The 18,683-nt window shown below is 43.8% G+C and overlaps 1 protein-coding gene across 1 annotated transcript in view; it reads left to right on the top strand.

Annotated features, from left to right (window-relative positions):
- LOC142463604 (uncharacterized) overlaps nucleotides 1–18,683 on the top strand; it is a 131,327-nt gene that overhangs the window by 70,979 nt on the left and 41,665 nt on the right. The window contains exons 14-17 of the mRNA XM_075566552.1: nucleotides 9,793–10,078; nucleotides 11,563–11,796; nucleotides 17,040–17,234; nucleotides 18,071–18,102. Of these exons, the coding sequence (XP_075422667.1) occupies nucleotides 9,793–10,078; nucleotides 11,563–11,796; nucleotides 17,040–17,234; nucleotides 18,071–18,102 (747 nt within the window). The remainder of the gene's footprint in view (nucleotides 1–9,792; nucleotides 10,079–11,562; nucleotides 11,797–17,039; nucleotides 17,235–18,070; nucleotides 18,103–18,683) is intronic.

The following is an 18,683-nucleotide window of genomic DNA, read 5'->3' on the forward strand; positions in this document are numbered from 1 at the left end:
TACCTCTCCCTATACACCCTAACATCCCGCTGCTAATACCTCTGCCTATACACCCTAACACCCCGCTGCTAATATCTCTCCCTATACACCCTAACACCCCGCTGCTAATCCCTCTCCCTATACACCCTAACATCCCGCTGCTAATACCTCTCCCTATACACCCTAACACCCCGCTGCTAATACCTCTCCCTATACACCCTAACATCCCTCTAATACCTCTCCCCATACACCCTAACACCCCGCTGCTAATCCCTCTCCCTATACACCCTAACATCTCGCTACTAATACCTCTCCCTATACACCCTAACATCCCGCTGCTAATACCTCTCCCTATACACCCTAACATCCCGCTGCTAATACCTCTCCCTATACACCCTAACATCCCGCTGCTAATACCTCTCCCTATACACCCTAACATCCCGCTGCTAATACCTCTCCCTATACACCCTAACATCCCGCTGCTAATACCTCTCCCTATACACCCTAACACCCTGCTGCTAATACCTCTCCCTATACACCCTAACATCCCACTGCTAATACCTCTCCCTATACACCCTAACACCCTGCTGCTAATACCTCTCCCTATACACCCTAACACCCCGCTGCTAATACCTCTCCCTATACACCCTAACATCCCGCTGCTAATACCTCTCCCTATACACCCTAACATCCCGCTGCTAATACCTCTCCCTATACACCCTAACACCCCGCTGCTAATACCTCTCCCTATACACCCTAACATCCCGCTGCTAATACCTCTCCCTATACACCCTAACACCCCACTGCTAATACCTCTCCCTATACACCCTAACATCCCGCTGCTAATACCTCTCCCTATACACCCTAACACCCCACTGCTAATACCTCTCCCTATACACCCTAACACCCTGCTGCTAATACCTCTCCCTATACACCCTAACATCCCGCTGCTAATACCTCTCCCTATACACCCTAACACCCTGCTGCTAATACCTCTCCCTATACACCCTAACACCCCGCTGCTAATCCCTCTCCCTATACACCCTAACATCCTGCTGCTAATACCTCTCCCTATACACCCTAACACCCGCTGCTAATATCTCTTCCTATACACCCTAACATCCCGCTGCTAATACCTCTCCCTATACACCCTAACACCCAGCTGCTAATACCTCTCCCTATACACCCTAACATCCCGCTGCTAATACCTCTCCCTATACACCCTAACACCCCACTGCTAATACCTCTCCCTATACACCCTAACACCCTGCTGCTAATACCTCTCCCTATACACCCTAACATCCCGCTGCTAATACCTCTCCCTATACACCCTAACACCCTGCTGCTAATACCTCTCCCTATACACCCTAACACCCCGCTGCTAATCCCTCTCCCTATACACCCTAACATCCTGCTGCTAATACCTCTCCCTATACACCCTAACATCTCGCTACTAATACCTCTCCCTATACACCCTAACATCCCGCTGCTAATACCTCTCCCTATACACCCTAACATCCCGCTGCTAATACCTCTCCCTATACACCCTAACACCCTGCTGCTAATACCTCTCCCTATACACCCTAACATCCCGCTGCTAATACCTCTCCCTATACACCCTAACACCCTGCTGCTAATACCCTCCCTATACACCCTAACACCCTGCTGCTAATACCTCTCCCTATATACCCTAACATCCTGCTGCTAATACCTCTCCCTATACACCCTAACACCCTGCTGCTAATACCCTCCCTATACACCCTAACACCCCGCTGCTAATACCTCTCCCTATACACCCTAACATCCCTCTTATACCTCTCCCCATACACCCTAACATCCCGCTGCTAATACCTCTCCCTATACACCCTCACACCCCGCTGCTAATACCTCTCCCTATACACCCTAACACCCCGCTGCTAATACCTCTCCCTATACACCCTAACACCCCGCTGCTAATCCCTCTCCCTATACACCCTAACATCCCGCTGCTAATACCTCTCCCTATACACCCTAACATCCCTCTAATACCTCTCCCTATACACCCTAACACCCTGCTGCTAATACCCTCCCTATACACCCTAACACCCCGCTACTAATACCTCTCCCTATACACCCTAACATCCCTCTAATACCTCTCCCCATACACCCTAACATCCCGCTGCTAATACCTCTCCCTATACACCCTCACACCCCGCTGCTAATACCTCTCCCTATACACCCTAACACCCCGCTGCTAATACCTCTCCCTATACACCCTAACATCCCGCTGCTAATACCTCTCCCTATACACCCTAACACCCCGCTGCTAATACCTCTCCCTATACATCCTAACATCCCACTGCTAATACCTCTCCCTATACACCCTAACATCCCGCTGCTAATACCTCTCCCTATACACCCTAACATCCCGCTGCTAATACCTCTCCCTATACACCCTAACATCCCACTGCTAATACCTCTCCCTATACACCCTAACATCCCGCTGCTAATACCTCTCCCTATACACCCTAACATCCCGCTGCTAATACCTCTCCCTATACACCCTAACATCCCGCTGCTAATACCTCTCCCTATACACCCTAACACCCTGCTGCTAATACCTCTCCCTATATACCCTAACATCCCGCTGCTAATACCTCTCCCTATACACCCTAACACCCTGCTGCTAATACCTCTCCCTATACACCCTAACACCCTGCTGCTAATACCTCTCCCTATACACCCTAACATCCCACTGCTAATACCTCTCCCTATACACCCTAACACCCTGCTGCTAATACCTCTCCCTATACACCCTAACATCCCGCTGCTAATACCTCTCCCTATACATCCTAACATCCCGCTGCTAATACCTCTCCCTATACACCCTAACACCCTGCTGCTAATACCTCTCCCTATACACCCTAACACCCCGCTGCTAATACCTCTCCCTATACATCCTAACATCCTGCTGCTAATACCTCTCCCTATACACCCTAACACCCTGCTGCTAATACCTCTCCCTATACACCCTAACACCCCGCTGCTAATACCTCTCCCTATACACCCTAACATCCCGCTGCTAATCCCTCTCCCTATACACCTTAACATCCCGCTGCTAATACCTCTCCCTATACACCCTAACATCCCGCTGCTAATACCTCTCCCTATACACCCTAACACCCCGCTGCTAATACCTCTCCCTATACAGCCCAACATCCCGCTGCTAATACCTCTCCCTATACACCCTAACACCCTGCTGCTAATACCTCTCCCTATATACCCTAACATCCTGCTGCTAATACCTCTCCCTATACACCCTAACACCCTGCTGCTAATACCCTCCCTATACACCCTAACACCCCGCTGCTAATACCTCTCCCTATACACCCTAACATCCCTCTAATACCTCTCCCCATACACCCTAACATCCCGCTGCTAATACCTCTCCCTATACACCCTCACACCCCGCTGCTAATACCTCTCCCTATACACCCTAACACCCCGCTGCTAATACCTCTCCCTATACACCCTAACACCCCGCTGCTAATCCCTCTCCCTATACACCCTAACATCCCGCTGCTAATACCTCTCCCTATACACCCTAACATCCCTCTAATACCTCTCCCTATACACCCTAACACCCTGCTGCTAATACCCTCCCTATACACCCTAACACCCCGCTACTAATACCTCTCCCTATACACCCTAACATCCCTCTAATACCTCTCCCCATACACCCTAACATCCCGCTGCTAATACCTCTCCCTATACACCCTCACACCCCGCTGCTAATACCTCTCCCTATACACCCTAACACCCCGCTGCTAATACCTCTCCCTATACACCCTAACATCCCGCTGCTAATACCTCTCCCTATACACCCTAACATCCCGCTGCTAATACCTCTCCCTATACACCCTAACACCCCGCTGCTAATACCTCTCCCTATACATCCTAACATCCCACTGCTAATACCTCTCCCTATACACCCTAACATCCCGCTGCTAATACCTCTCCCTATACACCCTAACATCCCGCTGCTAATACCTCTCCCTATACACCCTAACATCCCACTGCTAATACCTCTCCCTATACACCCTAACATCCCGCTGCTAATACCTCTCCCTATACACCCTAACATCCCGCTGCTAATACCTCTCCCTATACACCCTAACATCCCGCTGCTAATACCTCTCCCTATACACCCTAACACCCTGCTGCTAATACCTCTCCCTATATACCCTAACATCCCGCTGCTAATACCTCTCCCTATACACCCTAACATCCTGCTGCTAATACCTCTCCCTATACACCCTAACACCCTGCTGCTAATACCTCTCCCTATACACGTTAACATCCCACTGCTAATACCTTTCCCTATACACCCTAACACCCCGCTGCTAATACCTCTCCCTATACACCTTAACATCCCGCTGCTAATACCTCTCCCTATACACCCTAACATCCCGCTGCTAATACCTCTCCCTATACACCCTAACATCCTGCTGCTAATACCTCTCCCTATACACCCTAACATCCCGCTGCTAATACCTCTCCCTATACACCTTAACATCCCTCTGCTAATACCTCTCCCTATACACCCTAACACCCAGCTGCTAATACCTCTCCCTATACACCCTAACATCCCGCTGCTAATACCTCTCCCTATACACCCTAACACCCCACTGCTAATACCTCTCCCTATACACCCTAACACCCTGCTGCTAATACCTCTCCCTATACACCCTAACACCCTGCTGCTAATACCTCTCCCTATATACCCTAACACCCTGCTGCTAATATCTCTCCCTATACACCCTAACATCCCACTGCTAATACCTCTCCCTATACACCCTAACACCCTGCTGCTAATACCTCTCCCTATACCCTAACACCCTGCTGCTAATACCTCTCCCTATACACCCTAACATCCCGCTGCTAATACCTCTCCCTATACACCCTAACATCCCACTGCTAATACCTCTCCCTATACACCCTAACACCCCGCGGCTAATACCTCTCCCTATACACCCTAACATCCTGCTGCTAATATCTCTCCCTATACACCCTAACATCCCGCTGCTAATACCTCTCCCTATACACCCTAACACCCCGCTGCTAATACCTCTCCCTATACACCCTAACATCCTGCTGCTAATACCTCTCCCTATACACCCTAACACCCTGCTGCTAATACCCTCCCTATACACCCTAACACCCTGCTGCTAATACCTCTCCCTATATACCCTAACATCCTGCTGCTAATACCTCTCCCTATACACCCTAACACCCTGCTGCTAATACCTTCCCTATACACCCTAACACCCCGCTACTAATACCTCTCCCTATACACCCTAACATCCCTCTAATACCTCTCCCCATACACCCTAACATCCCGCTGCTAATACCTCTCCCTATACACCCTCACACCCCGCTGCTAATACCTCTCCCTATACACCCTAACACCCCACTGCTAATACCTCTCCCTATACACCCTAACACCCCGCTGCTAATCCCTCTCCCTATACACCCTAACATCCTGCTGCTAATCCCTCTCCCTATACACCCTAACATCCCGCTGCTAATACCTCTCCCTATACACCCTAACATCCCTCTAATACCTCTCCCCATACACCCTAACACCCCGCTGCTAATCCCTCTCCCTATACACCCTAACATCTCGCTACTAATACCTCTCCCTATACACCCTAACATCCCGCTGCTAATACCTCTCCCTATACTCCCTAACATCCCGCTGCTAATACCTCTCCCTATACACCCTAACACCCCGCTGCTAATACCTCTCCCTATACCCTAACACCCTGCTGCTAATACCTCTCCCTATACACCCTAACATCCCACTGCTAATACCTCTCCCTATACACCCTAACATCCCACTGCTAATACCTCTCCCTATACACCCTAACACCCTGCTGCTAATACCTCTCCCTATACCCTAACACCCTGCTGCTAATACCTCTCCCTATACACCCTAACATCCCACTGCTAATACCTCTCCCTATACACCCTAACATCCCGCTGCTAATACCTCTCCCTATACACCCTAACATCCCGCTGCTAATACCTCTCCCTATATACCCTAACATCCCGCTGCTAATACCTCTCCCTATACACCCTAACATCCCGCTGCTAATACATCTCCCTATACACTCTAACATCCCGCTGCTAATACCTCTCCCTATACACCCTAACATCCCGCTGCTAATACCTCTCCCTATACACCCTAACACCCCGCTGCTAATACCTCTCCCTATACACCCTAACACCCCGCTGCTAATACCTCTCCCTATACACCCTAACATCCCACTGCTAATACCTCTCCCTATACACCCTAACATCCCACTGCTAATACCTCTCCCTATACACCCTAACATCCCGCTGCTAATACCTCTCCCTATACACCCTAACATCCCGCTGCTAATACCTCTCCCTATATACCCTAACATCCCGCTGCTAATACCTCTCCCTATACACCCTAACATCCCGCTGCTAATACATCTCCCTATACACTCTAACATCCCGCTGCTAATACCTCTCCCTATACACCCTAACATCCCGCTGCTAATACCTCTCCCTATACACCCTAACACCCCGCTGCTAATACCTCTCCCTATACACCCTAACACCCCGCTGCTAATACCTCTCCCTATACACCCTAACATCCCACTGCTAATACCTCTCCCTATACACCCTAACATCCCGCTGCTAATACCTCTCCCTATACACCCTAACATCCCGCTGCTAATACCTCTCCCTATATACCCTAACATCCCGCTGCTAATACCTCTCCCTATACACCCTAACATCCCGCTGCTAATACATCTCCCTATACACTCTAACATCCCGCTGCTAATACCTCTCCCTATACACCCTAACATCCCGCTGCTAATACCTCTCCCTATACACCCTAACACCCCGCTGCTAATACCTCTCCCTATACACCCTAACACCCCGCTGCTAATACCTCTCCCTATACACCCTAACATCCTGCTGCTAATACCTCTCCCTATACACCCTAACATCCTGCTGCTAATACCTCTCCCTATACACCCTAACATCCCGCTGCTAATACCTCTCCCTATACACCCTAACACCCTGCTGCTAATACCTCTCCCTATAAACCCTAACATCCTGCTGCTAATACCTCTCCCTATACACCCTAACATCCCGCTGCTAATACCTCTCCCTATACACCCTAACACCCCGCTGCTAATACCTCTCCCTATACACCCTATCACCCCGCTGCTAATACCTCTCCCTATAAACCCTAACATCCCACTGCTAATACCTCTCCCTATACACCCTAACACCCCGCTGCTAATACCTCTCCCTATACACCCTAACATCCCGCTGCTAATACCTCTCCCTATACACCCTAACATCCTGCTGCTAATACCTCTCCCTATACACCCTAACACCCTGCTGCTAATACCTCTCCCTATACACCCTAACATCCCGCTGCTAATACCTCTCCCTATACACCCTATCACCCCACTGCTAATACCTCTCCCTATACACCCTAACACCCTGCTGCTAATACCTCTCCCTATACACCCTAACACCCTGCTGCGAATACCTCTCCCTATACACCCTAACACCCCGCTGCTAATACCTCTCCCTATACACCCTAACATCCTGCTGCTAATACCTCTCCCTATACACCCTAACATCCTGCTGCTAATACCTCTCCCTATACACCCTAACATCCAGCTGCTAATACCTCTCCCTATACACCCTAACACCCTGCTGCTAATACCTCTCCACCCTTCACTCCTTTTGGCTTTCCGCATTGCTTTGTTACCTCGCTCGCCTATATTTAAGTCTGCTCCTAGACCATTTCCCCTATAGGCAATGACACCCCCCTATAGGCGATGACATTATAGCGCCATTAATCCTGTATAAAGCCTTTGCATTTTTGTGACCCAATATCATTATTTTTCACTTTTTGGCATTGAATTGTAGTGTCCGCACTCTCTTTAGATTATTGCACCAATCCAGCGAAATCATTAGTAATTGTATTTACCCCGTGGAGGGGCAATCATGGTGCAGATCTGTGTGCCATCTGCAGAAAGGCATACTGTGCCCTCTAAACCATTTGTAATGTCTCTAATAAAGATATGAAAGAGCACAGGTCCCAGTACAGATCCCTGAGGCACTCCATGGGTTACATTCCCTTTATCACAACGCTGTAATCTATCCTGCAACCAATGTGTGTTTTCCACTCTACCACCTTATCGTCCAATGCCAAGCATTGTAACGTGTATCAGTCTTCTACGTGGGACAGTGTCACGGACCGTACTAATATCTGGGTAACTGCTCCCCCTGCTCCCCCTGATCTATTACCTTAGTCTCCCAGACAATAACATGTATTAGATTGGTATGGATAGCGAGCGGTAGGAGAGAGGAATGGCAGAGCAAACCGGAATCATCCAAAAAAGAGAATTAGGAGGAAGGCGCGTTATCCATCAAAAGATTTAATAGTCATGGAAGGAGAAAAGGGCGAGGCGTTACCCTACCACCATGTTTCGTGCTACACAGGGCACTTTATACTCCTATTGGGTTGGTACGGCATGATCTCCCCAGTAAGCCCCTCGCTGCCTGCGATACTGTAGGCTGTTGGATTTTAGATGGTAAACAAGTCTGTATTTCAGCAATGTTTGCATTACTTTCCCCACTGCTGAGGTCAGACTCACCGGGCTGCAGTTACCTGTCTCCTCCCTACCTCCTCTCTGGTGAAGTGGGACTACGCTTCCTCTCCTCCAGTCACCTGGAACTACACCTGGTAATGGTGACTGGTCAAATAGATCTGGTAATGGTGTTACCAGCACACCCCTAATCTCTTGCAATATATTTTTGTGTCCCCCATCTGGCCCCACTGACTTGTTCACTTTGAACTGAATTATTTAGAATACGTTTCTGACCCTTATTCCTTGAAAGTCACATACTGCACCGACACACTTTATTCGAGCAAATACCCAGTATGTACCTGGCAGATACCTGGAATGCGCCGCTCCTCACCTCTGACAAGCCCCGTTGCATTTGCCTTCCCAGCCTGGGTTCATGCCTGGCTGACGGGCGGCTGATCTGTTAAATGATAATGATTAGGATTTAATAGGCTGCAATGCTTCGCGTGTCTACCAGATGGCATAAATTCATGAATTGTAATGCAGTATATATATATATATACTGTGCAGTATTGCAGCCAGCGGGAATAAAATGCTTCAATCCCTGCCTTGAAATTACCTCAATGCACTCGGGCAGAAAACAGTCACAAACCTCAATATACCCGGGTATACCCGAATTCGTGGGACTAGCCGAGCTCGAATAAAGTGTGTCGCCAGTGTAGAAGATGGAGAAATACCCGGAGGCTTGGATTTGTTCAGGTTGGGATGTGAGGAAAGGAGAGAATGGATGTCCCGTACATTTCTTCTCTGTACAGTATACGTCGCTATCACCCTTCAAAGGGAGTGATAATCTTTATTAAACTTTGATAGTGCCGCTTGGGGCACTATTGACATCAACAGGAGTTTTAGTAGGATAGTGCCCTGAACAGCACTATCGGAGCTTAATGAATAATCCTATATAGATCCTTTTCAATATTCTACTGAACTGTCTTCCCCGTGTTGGGGAATATTTCATTCATTTACATGGAACTGAAATCCCGAGTAAGACAGTGTCACGGCATATGGGGTAGGAGCCAAGATGGAACGTTCTGTAAGTCCATTCTCTGTGTGTTCTCCTGCTGCTGTAAAACAATAACTAATACTAATAATATGGCGTAATGAATGCATTATTTCTGGTCTGTATCAGGGGAGGAACAGGAAATACACCATTGGGATCTTCTGCAGTGCGGTCACAGAACGGGACGATTACAGATGGCTGGAGGACATGCTGGGATCTGGTCTAATTAGGGATCAAGGCCGGGACGTCAGACACTGTAACTGTCGTAAGACAGGAGGAACGCAGTTCGGAAATGAGGTCTCCCAGTGCACATTCGCTATCTTGTATCACACCAAGAAGAGAGGGGAGATCAATATCACGGATGTGTCAGACTTTTTGTACGACACTGAGCTGGAATATCTATCTGCTGAACTTGGTAAGAGTTACATATTGTACCAGTATGTAACCTAATAACGGTCAGCTTCTCCAAGATCTTTCTTACGTACGTACGTACCTAAAGGTGCTATAGTGACACAAAAATAACGGATTGATGTCCCATCAGGACTCTGTTCCTTAATTGCATTGGATGACACAGTGACATTGAGAGAAGAAGCCTAAAGACCATCTATTCGGATCCTTTTGTATCATGGTGTCCTAGTGACATAGACAGAAAGGGTCTATTGCTTATTGAGTTTCTCCGTCCCATAACACATATTGAGTTTCTCCGTCCCATAACACAGATACTGTACCTCCTCGCATGCAGTATATTAACTATATAAGCAGGGGAACCCGCACACTCACAACGATATACAAAAAGAGTGAGTCAAATTATTTTTAATGAGATCAGAGACGGTATAAAAGACCCGTACGAAGTGAATCCAAATATACAGTAAGTGAACTAATATACAGTAAGTGAGCTAATATACAGTAAGTGAGCTAATATACAGTAAGTGAGCTAAAAGACAGAATATGGCTAAGCAAAAGTCAAGATAAAAGCAAAATCATTGCAAGTTATATGCATGGAATACTTAACTAGGCTCACTATGAATATTGTAGGACTAGGCATAGAAAAATGCAAAAAATGGAACTGGTAAGTAAGAAGGGCGGGTCACACTGGGGTAACGAGCCAAAAAACAAGGGGAGAAAAATCGGGTGCGGGAGGAATTCATGAGCACAAAATTGGAGAAGGGAGGGATATGGAAAGTGGGGTGGATGGATAACAACCAAAGGGCAATTCATTCAAGGGGAGCAACGTTTTGGGAATAATACCATCTTCAGGCCTGTTCCCAGCGGTTCTACACCACCATGGTACTTCCCTTTAATGGAATGCCTGTGTGACACCCAAGCAAAGTGTTATCAGGTGTCGGTATATCAGCCAAAGTGCAGCAAAATCAGCCAAAAACAATGTCCTCTGTGGGAAGAAGTCCATCAGCAATTACTGTAGGGGAGGTGAAGTGCCCGTCTCCAGGCTCGCAGTGAGTACTGATCAGTGGCGTACCTGTAGCCCGGGCCTATGCTCTTGGGGGGCGCGCCCTATTGGGTTATCAGATTTGTTGCCGACTGCGCAGGTGCGAATCTGCCGATCTGCTAGCCGACTGCGCATGCGTGATGGGCACTTACTGACTGGTCTTGCGCATGCACGATTGTTTTTTGCCGATCGTGCATGCGCGATCGATGTTTGCCAGTCACTCGTGCGACGGGCAAGTACCAATCACGCATGCGCACGAGCAGCTGGCAAAATGTTGCCCGGGGGCCCGCACTTGTCCAGCTGTGCCACTAGTGCTGATGATACAGGCAGAACATCTACATTAGGTTTTGTAATGACACAGTAACCCCAGGTTTCTTCTCTTCCTATTAGTGTTGTATAACCTTCCCCTATAACTAATGGGACTGGCTTCCCACTCTCTGCGCTTTATACAGGGAAGGACAATGTCATTGTGTTGGTGGATGACCTGGAGGACAGCAGCTCCGAGGAGAAGAGACGGATCCTGGAGACACAGCCCAGGATTGGGACTCTGGCCCGGGAGCTGTTCCTCTTCTCTGAGAGCGAGAAGGCGTCAGACTGTAAGGGACACCTAACATCCCAACACGAGGTGGATAAAACGAGGATGCAGGAGAAATTGGATAAGATTGAAGCGTTGATAAAAGCCAGCGGTAAGATTACCAGATCATTCAGATTCACCTAATTTCTCCAGACTATTTCCTACTCCTGAGTAGAAGACGGTGTCCCTGGGCAATCCTGTAATATGTGTAGAAAGGCGGCCTCACCAGTGTGCCCTCCTCCTCTGTACTCGGCATGTTTCCTATTCCTGACCCCGAACCGGGTCACAAAGAGCAGGTTCTCTGTCCAGGTTCTCTGGATCACAATCCAAGTAACTCCTCATGCTCATCAGAGCTTGGCCCCAATGACTCTGTATGACACAGAATGGATCAGGGAGGCTGCACGGCAATGAGATTCATTACTGATCCTTCTGCTTTCTGCTTCTTCTGGAATTTGAAGCACAGAATTTGGCCAAACCGTACATTCTCTCCCCTTCTTTTTATATTTAGAAATGGGGATATTTGGTCTGTTTCAGAAAAGGAGAGTCCAGGGGGACTTGTAAGAAGGAATTATAATAATAAGGAATTGCCCCATATACTGTAATCACTTCCCACATTGCTCAGTAAGAGGGACAGAAACAGAAGGTACTTCGATACTGTGACATTGGGAAACCGTATTCTACATGACTCCTGTACCATGAATTGAATGTATAACCGCCAGAATGGGCGTCTGATACAAGCGTCGGGACGGGTTGGCGCCCGATCCAGTATTAAGTCCCATTGACTTGATGGATGTGTCCCATAGACCTCTGTGTGACATACGGTATCGTTACAATTCATGGGAAAGTTGTATTGTATTTCTTTATTTATATAGCGCCATTAATGTACTCAGCGCTTCACAGCAGTAATACACGTGGTAATCATATAAATAACAGGTCATGGGAATAAGTTCCACGTTAGTAGCACGTGTGCATCTTCATAGGACAGACGTGGAGATTTCTGTTAAAGGCTCTAACCCTTAGATACAGAGACCAGATCACAGACGATAGTCCAGAAGACCAAACGTGGGGCTTAATAAAGTATTCACAACAGTGAGACAACGTTCCTGAGGTCAGACACAGTGTAAATTCAAAACTTGTATCTCATCATATGAAAATGTAACCCAACCAGGTCCAGGTGGAAATGTGCTGAGGAACAGTATCGGGGCTACAGTTTGAGCATATGCAGACGGGCAGTCACTGAGAGCCGGCACACGTCCGATACAATACTGTACCTGTGGCACGCAGAATACTTTTAGTCCATAAGTGTAAACGTCCGCCCCCTATGTAATAGACGGTATGGTTAGTGGTTCAGTAGATGAAATGACTGGCGGTTGCTGGAGATGAAGAAACCCGGCCCGTGCTGCCGTTGGGAGCCGTCGGTGTGCGTCTCACTTTCACTGCACAATGAAGAGATGGAAAACGGCGACGCAGGACCGTGACAAACAGGAGGGGAGCGGGTAACAAGGCAAAAACCAGGGGCCGCCACGTGCCCACGCACTTCATCAGGGCTCCTGTGATGATCCTGTGAGTGAATAGCGCAGCCATGTTTAAGGTACCCCCTCTCCTTCAGTGTGCGTCACGGTGCTGCGGCGCGGTTCTTCATCTCGACTGATTCTGATTGTAAGCTCTTTGTGCCAGGACTGTCCCAAGCCGTGCGGTGTCTGTGTAATGGGAGAGCGCCATCAGTGAGTTTAAATATAAAGCCTTTATTATAATGTCATATACCTGCTTACAGTAACAATAATTACAGAGATCTGCGTTGTACGTGTGTTACAGGACAATCCCGTCTGATAAACTGTTATTATTCTTATCTTTATATAGCACCGTGTTATTATTGTTATCTTTATATAGCACCGTATTATTATTCTTATCTTTATATAGCACTGTGTTATTATTCTTATCTTTATATAGCGCTGTGTTATTATTCTTATCTTTATATAGCGCTGTGTTATTATTCTTACCTTTATATAGCGCTGTGTTATTATTCTTATCTTTATATAGCACCGTGTTATTATTGTTATCTTTATATAGCGCTGTGTTATTATTCTTATCTTTATATAGCACCGTGTTATTATTCTTATCTTTATATAGCGCTGTGTTATTATTCTTATCTTTATATAGCGCCGTGTTATTATTCTTATCTTTATATAGCGCTGTGTTATTATTCTTATCTTTATATAGCGCTGTTATTATTCTTATCTTTATATTGCAGTGTTATTATTCTTATCTTTATATAGCGCTGTGTTATTATTCTTATCTTTATATAGCGCTGTGTTATTATTCTTATCTTTATATAGCACTGTGTTATTATTCTTATCTTTATATAGCGCTGTGTTATTATTCTTATCTTTATATAGCGCTGTGTTATTATTGTTATCTTTATATAGCGCTGTGTTATTATTCTTATCTTTATATAGCGCTGTTATTATTCTTATCTTTATATAGCAATGTTATTATTCTTATCTTTATATAGCGCTGTGTTATTATTCTTATCTTTATATAGCGCTGTGTTATTATTCTTATCTTTATATAGCACTGTGTTATTATTCTTATCTTTATATAACGCTGTGTTATTATTCTTATCTTTATATAGCGCTGTGTTATTATTCTTATCTTTATATAGCGCTGTGTTATTATTCTTATCTTTATATAGCGCTGTTATTATTCTTATCTTTATATAGCGCTGTATTATTATTCTTATCTTTATATAACACTGTTATTATTCTTATCTTTATATAGCGCTGTGTTATTATTCTTATCTTTATATAGCGCTGTTATTATTCTTATCTTTATATAGCGCTGTGTTATTATTCTTATCTTTATATAGCACTGTGTTATTATTCTTATCTTTATATAGCGCTATTATTATTATTATTATCTTTATATAGCGCTGTTATTATTCTTATCTTTATATAGCGCTGTTATTATTCTTATCTTTATATAGCGCTGTATTATTATTCTTATCTTTATATAGCGCTGTTATTATTCTTATCTTTATATAGCGCTATTATTATTCTTATCTTTATATAGCGCTATTATTATTCTTATCTTTATATAGCGCTGTGTTATTATTCTTATCTTTATATAGCGCTATTATTATTCTTATCTTTATATAGCGCTGTGTTATTATTCTTATCTTTATATAGCGCTGTGTTATTATTCTTATCTTTATATAGCGCTGTGTTATTATTCTTATCTTTCTATAGCGCTGTGTTATTATTCTTATCTTTATATAGCGCTGTGTTATTATTCTTATCTTTATATAGCGCTGTGTTATTATTATTATCTTTATATAGCGCTGTGTTATTATTCTTATCTTTATATAGCGCTGTGTTATTATTCTTATCTTTATATAGCGCTGTGTTATTATTCTTATCTTTATATAGCGCTGTGTTATTATTCTTATCTTTATATAGCGCTGTGTTATTATTCTTATCTTTATATAGCGCTATTATTATTATTATTATCTTTATATAGCGCTATTATTATTATTATCTTTATATAGCGCTATTATTATTATCTTTATATAGCGCTGTTATTAGTCTTATCTTTATATAGCACTGTTATTATTCTTATCTTTATATAGCACCGTGTTATTATTCTTATCTTTATATAGCGCTGTTATTATTCTTATCTTTATATAGCGCTGTATTATTATTCTTATCTTTATATAGCGCTGTGTTATTATTCTTATCTTTATATAGCGCTGTTATTATTATTATCTTTATATAGCACTGTGTTCTTATTCTTATCTTTATATAGCGCTGTGTTATTATTCTTATCTTTATATAGCGCCGTGTTATTATTCTTACCTTTATATAGCACCGTGTTATTAATCTTATCTTTATATAGCACCGTGTTATTATTCTTATCTTTATATAGCGCTGTGTTATTATTCTTATCTTTATATAGCGCTGTGTTATTATTCTTATCTTTATATAGCGCTGTGTTATTATTCTTATCTTTATATAGCGCTGTATTATTATTCTTATCTTTATATAGCGCTGTGTTATTATTCTTATCTTTATACAGCGCTGTTATTATTCTTATCTTTATATAGCGCTGTGTTATTATTCTCATCTTTATATAGCGCTGTTATTATTCTTATCTTTATATAGCGCTGTGTTATTATTCTTATCTTTATATAGCGCTGTTATTATTCTTATCTTTATATAACACTGTTATTATTCTTATCTTTATATAGCGCTGTTATTATTCTTATCTTTATATAACACTGTTATTATTCTTATCTTTATGTAACACTGTTATTATTCTTATCTTTCTATAGCACAGTGTTCTTATTCTTATCTTTATATAGCGCTGTGTTATTCTTATCTTTATATAGCGCCGTGTTATTATTCTTACCTTTATATAGCACCGTGTTATTAATCTTATCTTTATATAGCACCGTGTTATTATTCTTATCTTTATATAGCGCTGTGTTATTATTATTATCTTTATATAGCGCTGTTATTATTATCTTTATATAGCGCTGTGTTATTATTCTTATCTTTATATAGCGCTGTGTTATTATTCTTATCTTTATATAGCGCTGTTATTATTATCTTTATATAGCGCTGTGTTATTATTCTTATCTTTATATAGCGCTGTGTTATTATTATTATCTTTATATAGCGCTGTGTTATTATTCTTATCTTTATATAGCGCTGTGTTATTATTCTTATCTTTATATAGCGCTGTGTTATTATTCTTATCTTTATATAGCGCCGTGTTATTATTCTTATCTTTATATAGCGCTGTTATTATTCTTATCTTTATATAGCGCTGAGTTATTATTCTTATCTTTATATAGCGCTGTGTTATTATTCTTATCTTTATATAGCGCTGTGTTATTATTCTTATCTTTATATAGCGCTGTGTTATTATTCTTATCTTTATATAGCGCTGTGTTATTATTCTTATCTTTATATAGCACCGTGTTATTATTCTTATCTTTATATAGCGCTGTGTTATTATTCTTATCTTTATATAACACCGTGTTATTATTCTTATCTTTATATAGCACTGCTAGTGTGTGCAGCACTGTATATTGTAGGTACCATGTAGGCACAATGAATTCCTGGGCTAAAGAGCTTACACTTGTGCACACAGAGTGCGTCTCCTGGCTCACTGTCCAATACCTTAATTACAGGGACGTCGCTTCTCTTCAAAGGGGACAGATACAGCCCGATGGCCCTATAAACTCCCCCAATAATTAGTGTGAGATGGGTACTCAGTACCTTGTGCATCGCGCAGCATTACTGGGATAAGGAGGGGACAGTACAGGATTCCCATGCACTTTTCCATGTGTTGCAGAAACACAACAAGCTGGGGCAGGAGATGCAGGGAACCAGAATAATGACAATACAAAGGAATTACAAAAACGCCCAGCAGATCCTGGAGGGGACCGAGGTGGCCCGACTCACAATGTGTCACTGGTACCTGCTAAACCAAAGGGCAAACCTCAAGCTTCACGGGACAAAGCTCACCGAGACAACCCTGCACCCCAAGGTAACGCATGAGAACCCCAGTTAGAAGTGACAGGGTCTCTATACAGCACCACACAAGATGTGACATGGGGTCGGCAGAGGGCATCACTGTCCTCATGGAGAATTATCTCCTCCGCCCAATCAGAGCTTGGCCCCACTCTTATCAGACTGCATCTTTATTAAAATAATACCTCATTAATGATTGAAGAGGCTTCAAAAGTAGTGATACTGTGACTGACTTACACACCTACATTTATTACACACGGAGGGGAAGAGCTGGGCCGTACCATACAGAGATTAAAGCCGTATTTATACTGTCATAAGGGAGCGGGAAATGTGTTTTCTAATATAAATCCCTATTACTTTAACAAGAAAGTGGGATTTAAAGTGTGTAAATAAAAAGCAGTGGTACTGGGCACCCCTAGTACCATTACTCTCCCACCACTGGACACTCAGACCTCTGTGAACTTAGGATCGAATGATACATACGTGTGTTACTGTGTATGAGCCGTGTTCCCGTTATTTATGGGTTAGGATTTAGTGCATAATGAGGCACCTCTGTATTATGGGGAGAAGACCTTTGGTGTGGGACGTGCCTCTGTATTATACCCCGTACACTATTTCCCTCGTTCAGAGCCTCAGTGATATGGGGGTTTCCTGTACTGATGTGTCTGTGTTTTGTGCTTAATCTGACTCTAATCTGACCCTAGAGGTTCTTGGCCTCCTGAGATCTTCATTCCTAGAGGTATCTGCGCACACGCCCGGTTTCACCCCCCAGCCTTACTGCGCCTCTCTTTGTTCTTAGCTAGTATAAAACGGATAAATAATCTCACATTTATGTGTTTTTCTGTTGCACAGGAATTATGGAAACCCCAACATCACGATTCTGGGTAAGAATTTATCTCTGATTATTTATTATACAGTTTGTTATATTATGAGATAAATGACTTGATGGGATCCTGTCTCCAGCTCTTCATGATCTCTAGAGAGAGAGAGGACTCACGTGACCCTCTGTACAATATCCCTCTGGTCAGAGGTCAGAAGTCCATGGAGCTGAAGAAGGGACCTGACGTGTCCTGGAAGATGCTTCTTTATAAACCAATAATCCAATAAAAGTGTCACAGACCACTGGCCAGATTCATATTACAGTATACTGATATTGTCACATTGTAGTTTTGGTGCAAGGGATAAAGTTATCACCGAATATTAGGGGGAAACTAACAGATTTTTCAAGCCATTGGGACCTATCATTTCTAGATGTAACCCTCCTCTTTATTGGGATATTCTCTGATATTCTGTATTATAACTGCCATTGGATCCTACGGAAACTATTGAATACAGAGAAATCTCCTGGTTTTCTCGCTAGTAACAATCTCCCGTTACCGGGGGACTTTGTGCTAATATTATAACAGTTTAATGAAGAGGTCCCATTGAAGTGTAAGATGTCTTCATTCCTGGGTAATTCCCCATT

Source organism: Ascaphus truei, chromosome 11 (assembly GCF_040206685.1).
Source record: "Ascaphus truei isolate aAscTru1 chromosome 11, aAscTru1.hap1, whole genome shotgun sequence".
Lineage (NCBI taxonomy): Eukaryota > Metazoa > Chordata > Amphibia > Anura > Ascaphidae > Ascaphus > Ascaphus truei.